This window comes from Beta vulgaris, chromosome 9 (assembly GCF_026745355.1).
Source record: "Beta vulgaris subsp. vulgaris cultivar EL10 chromosome 9, EL10.2, whole genome shotgun sequence".
NCBI classification, from domain to species: domain Eukaryota; kingdom Viridiplantae; phylum Streptophyta; class Magnoliopsida; order Caryophyllales; family Amaranthaceae; genus Beta; species Beta vulgaris.
In genome coordinates, this window is record NC_079210.1 from 24,329,931 (window position 1) to 24,335,263 (window position 5,333).

Consider the following 5,333-nt stretch of genomic DNA (forward strand, 5'->3'; position numbering starts at 1 on the left):
TCAATATTAGCAATATTTAATCAAAAAATTGATCAGATTGCAAGATTAACAATAAAAAAAACTAATCAATTAGAAAAATCGATAACTACTCAAACCATGAATAAATATCAATCAATAATCATATTATATAAACATGGATTCCCAAACCCTATAAATAAAAACTATTCAATCACGAAATAAAGAATAAAAACTACATCTACCAAGGAAAATATTATTTAACAAATCAATGAAAGAAATAAATAGAAATCATGAATTAATGAAGAACAAAAAAACTAGGGTTTGCAACTAAAAAAGCTAGAGAAAAAAAGAAGAGGAAAAAAAAACTAAAACTAAGCATTTGAAAATAACGTGCTAAGAATGGAGGAGGAGAGAGAGATATTCCTAATCTAAATAATATTCAATAACCTTATATGACTAGGAAAATAATTTTCAAGATAAGAAAAGTCTTGAATACATCATTAAATGGGCGGAATAGTAATCTGCGTGTACGCGTGGCAGATTCTTACAGATCCATTGCAATCTTCCGGAAGGCATAACTCCTTGACTAGAAGTCTCCTTGGGGGGTGCCACTTATCGTAGGAAAGTTCTTCAAGTCTAGTTTCCAAATCTGCTAAAATTGCTAGATTTCAATAATCACATCAAAAGTTATGATCAGAAGAGTAGACGTGACTCTTCTTTCACATTTCTTTTAATGATTACCCGCTTTGTTATCGCTAAAGCTAGTATTATGACATATCCATACGATCCTTATGCATTGTAGCTTGTTTCCAAGTGTTCCTAATCCTCAAGCTTAGCTAATCAGAATCCAAATATGTTCACATTACATGAAATTCATCGAAACAAGAAAACATACGGAATAGGAGTAGAATAACATAACTTTATAATATAATGCAATAATGAACCAAATATGAAACTAAATGCAACCTAAATGCACCTAAAAACTACTTATAAATATGACTTATCAAATGGGCAACCAAAAACTTATCTCGTCGCCGAAATAAGAATTTGGGCAACACTAACGAATTTAGCTGCTCATAATTTACACTAAAAGCTACAAATTCAGCTTGTTGCCCTTGTTTTCAACTATGGGCCACGAAATTCCGTTTTGTCACCCTTAAGTTGTAATTTCGTCACCCAAAACCTATTTTCTTGTAGTGGAAGGTTAAGCATACGAGAAACTCGGGAGACTAGACTTTGAACGTACATTTAGGATGCGCAACTTAAACACTAAGCTTAGGTCATTATGGATTTAAGGACGAGTTGCTTCGCTAAACTCAAGGATTTGGGTCCCCATGGACTTAGGAGGGCCAGACTTTGAACATACATTTAGAATAATGAGGCTAGACCAAATAATTGATAGGCTTTAGAGTTTGGACTTTATTGTTTACGGGTTTGAAATTGGGGTTGACTAGGGCTTACATACAGATGCAAACTAGACCAAGACCCAAATAGACATAGGTTTGAACTCGGACTAGGATTATCATATAGATTTGACTTAAACTGGGAGACACACATGGGCTTGACTTTGGGATGTACTAGGATTAGACTTAGACTGGGCCTAGATGGGCTTGACATAAATTAAATTTCACATAAAGATGCAAATGGGCCTAGATTTTGACATAAACTAGACTTACATGGGCCTAAGATGACCTCTAATGCTAGCAGCCTAATATCAATGCATGTAATCAAATGGGACTAATATGATTGCAAATAGATTGGGATGGAATTGATTGAATTAAAATTGGGATGTTTGGATTGGGGTTAGTTTTTTCGGAATTTGTTTTTGAAAGGGACCCTTTTGTTTTTATCTTTTATAGGAAAAGATTGTAGATGATTAAGGATAGATTAATTTTTGAAATGATTATTTTTTTTAACAAGTGATAGGATCGGCATAAGTAAATACTCCCTCTTGTTATTATTAGTTTACCCATTTATTTGGGGCACATTTGTCGAGTCACTAATTTATATCTTAATATCTCTAATCATCAAAAAGTAAAAGTTACTTAAGACCAATCTAACAAGATCCCACATGTATATTTTTCCTTAAACACAAATCACAATAGGTAGTCAAAATCATATATGTGAATAGTGTCAAAAGTCAAAACATATAAACTAATAAAAAACGAAGCAAGTAGTTTTAAAACGATAGCGGCAAATATCGGGGGTGTTGAGGATTTTGATTCCGGTTGCATAGACTATTTTTTGTCGTACAAAAGGAAAATATATATTTTTGTTTAATAAAACTATAATTGACAAATATCGTACCTGTTGCGGAGCTATCGTACCCCAAAACTATGTACAGATTACAAGTTTACAGCTATATTCTAATCATATTTCTCAGTCCAAGAATATACAAGGAAGAAAACCCAAGAAAAAGCCAACACAAAGTCCCCAATCATTTGCCTCAGCCAAACATTTGCTAAATCTTCAAGTCTTGTTTCAAAATAAACTCTCCAAAGAGCCATGGCAAAGTGAAGAAGAATACACCCTTTTGCAAAATAATTCTGAAAATCTGCATCCTTCACAAAAGCCACCATAAACAGCAGGAACCCAATTACAAATAACAATAACCCAGCAAAGGAATCCGAGACCTGAAGTACGAGTTGATCATGTGGGAGTAAGCCGAATCCGAGTAGTTTGCGAGCTGTTTCGGTTCCGTGCCCTACGACAGAGATCTCATAGGGGCAGAACATGATGAAATAGCCGCATACTATAGCAATCATCGAGTGGAGGATGCACAGCACGAAGAAACCTGATGATGAGGATTCTTCTTTTGGTGGGATGAATGATTTGCTCACCATCTGTTCGATATATAAGTGAAATTTTATGGGGCGAATGTATGGGTTTAATTGATGCGGTAATAGGAGTATATTATATATGTTCACAAAAAAAATAACGAGTATATTATGCTTGGACTTTCATGGCATGAGGGTGGCAAAAAGGATCAGTTTTGGATCTAGAGTATTGAGTTGGAGTCCTTGAGATACTACATAAAGTATGGTGAATAATTGGGGATGTGGGGTATAGGAGAGTGAAGGCACACAAATACGAGATGTCGGTATTTGGCTCTTATGCAAAGTTTCTGTGGGTCAAACCAAGTATCAATGTGAATACTGGTCTAACCCTATCTATCAAAATATTAAGAAAAATTTGCGAAAACTATAATAAAATACATTTTTTTAACGATAAACTACTTAATAAAACACTAAAACACGAAAGTGCCTTATCTAAGCATATTTTTATTGTCCATGTGAAATAAGTGCGGATTCGGCTAACTCATTTTAGATATGATTATTTGACGGGGTAGTTTAATGGCTAAATGATTAGGGCAAATTTATAGAGCTTTTATTGGATAAGGATTTAATGAACAGCAAAATATCTACATTGCAAAAATATTACATGTATGGATTCCTATTCAATTATACTCACTTTTGGCTCTCTCCGTTCATTAATTTTCTTACCCGGTTGTCAATCCACCCATTATTGGCCCGTTATCGACCCACCCATCATCGATATGTTATCGACCAACGATCAGCATTGACTCGACCTATTAGCGACCCTTATGAAGTGACCATTTATCACCCGACCCACTATTGACCCACGCCGACCCTGACCTGATCCGCCCAATAACTAGCTCTACCTCATTTTAAAGGGTTTATTATTTTGAAATTCGTTTGGAAAAGAAGTCGCCAACAAGTTTTTAAAGCAAGACTCATAAACCTAATTAATTTTTTGAAAACCAACATAATGACAATTTAAGGACTAATTGAATATAGATTTCCTCGCCATGACTTCATAATTAGTCAATGAACAAAAGATGGAGTTGGAGGTGAGGGTATTTATGATAAAAAAATCAAAATCGCTCATTGTTGTCTCTACTTAATATGATTCATGTTATTGTTTTCCGCGGATAAAGAACCGGACAATATGTTTAAGCATTTTAAAAATTATTTATGTTGGTTAATTAAATACAAAAGACTGGTGATATGTTATTTATGCAATAAAATTACAGTGATCCTAAATTAATTATCCACATTATCTTATTGGGCGTGAGAACATTTATATAGCTCTTGATTAGCAAAAATAAACATGTGCAGTGATGAAAGCGATAAGCACATAGCATGCATATGAATAATTTATAATATTGGAAAAGAAAGGAAAAGAAAGATTAGAGAAGAATATACACGAGAGCATGAAGTATTTGATTATTTACATAATAAAAAAATTGTTAATAACTTTATGAGATTTTATTGGAATTGAAAGATTATAGGGTCTGAGTAATAATAATTTTGTCGCATGGGTCTTGTTATGTAGTGCTTGACTAGTAAATACACTACTATTTCTCAACAGGTTCTTCAATGGAGACTTGGGCAACGATATCCCGGTCAAATAATTCCGAACCTGAGCTTCGTTCCCTAACCTGCAAAAAAGGACCCACCCTGGAAGTTTGGGTGGTGGCTCCCCCTCCGAAGCTTAAGTCAGATATCAGGAGTAAAAAGGAAAGCTTAGAGAGAGAAAGTACATAGAGTTTTCATAGAGTAATAGCACAGTGCCTAAAAAAGGTGCATTTCTCCTGATTTCAAGGACTATTTATAATGTTTGGAGTGATTGTTCTACCTTGAGGTCACCCTAATTTAAGAACACATGATTGGCTAAGAAATGGGAGCATGACACGCACTAGTAGAAAAACGATGATTTGTGTAGCCCGAAGTGCGTCGGATGCAAAGCAAAACCACGCAAAAGTGTTATTTGCGTCGCACATGAAGAAGAGTGCGACGCACATCATGTGTAAACGAGCACCGGGATGAGCTACCTGCGTCGCATCGACGTTGCAAAAGCTCAATGTGCGTCGGACCATGTGGCCCATACGACGCAAATGAATTTCACTATCTGTGCCACATCGTATTTTAGTGCGTTGCAAATGACTAAATTGCGACCTCATGGCCCATCCGACGCAGATTTGCGGCCCAACCAAATCCAGCCTACCGCACCCCTTAACATATCCCTTAATCTAAATTCTCTCTCTCAAATTCTCACTCCTTTATGCGCTGCTTCAACTCCTCTCAAATTATCACTCTCTCTCACTCTATCGACGCTTCACTCCTCTCAAATTCTCCAACCTAAATTCTCCCTCCCTCCCTCCCTCAACCATCCCTCACTTCTAAACTCCGTTTTCCGGCGACTTTCAGCGAACGAACGACACCAACGAAGAGCAGGGAACAAACGAATGTATCATTTGCAAGTCTCTCAAATTCTCGCTGGAGGTTCACTCTCAAATTCTCCCCCTTTGCGAATGAACGAACGAATCATCTCCCAGGCATGATTCAACGCGA

General features: G+C 36.0%; 1 protein-coding gene across 1 annotated transcript; it reads right to left on the reverse strand.

Moving 5' to 3' along the window:
• Positions 1-2,324: 2,324 nt before the first annotated feature.
• Positions 2,325-2,801, reverse strand: LOC104902811 (hypothetical protein). Its single transcript, XM_010690712.3, has one exon. It carries the CDS (start codon positions 2,799-2,801, stop codon positions 2,325-2,327), a length of 477 nt encoding a protein of 158 aa, XP_010689014.2.
• Positions 2,802-5,333: the final 2,532 nt, after the last annotated feature.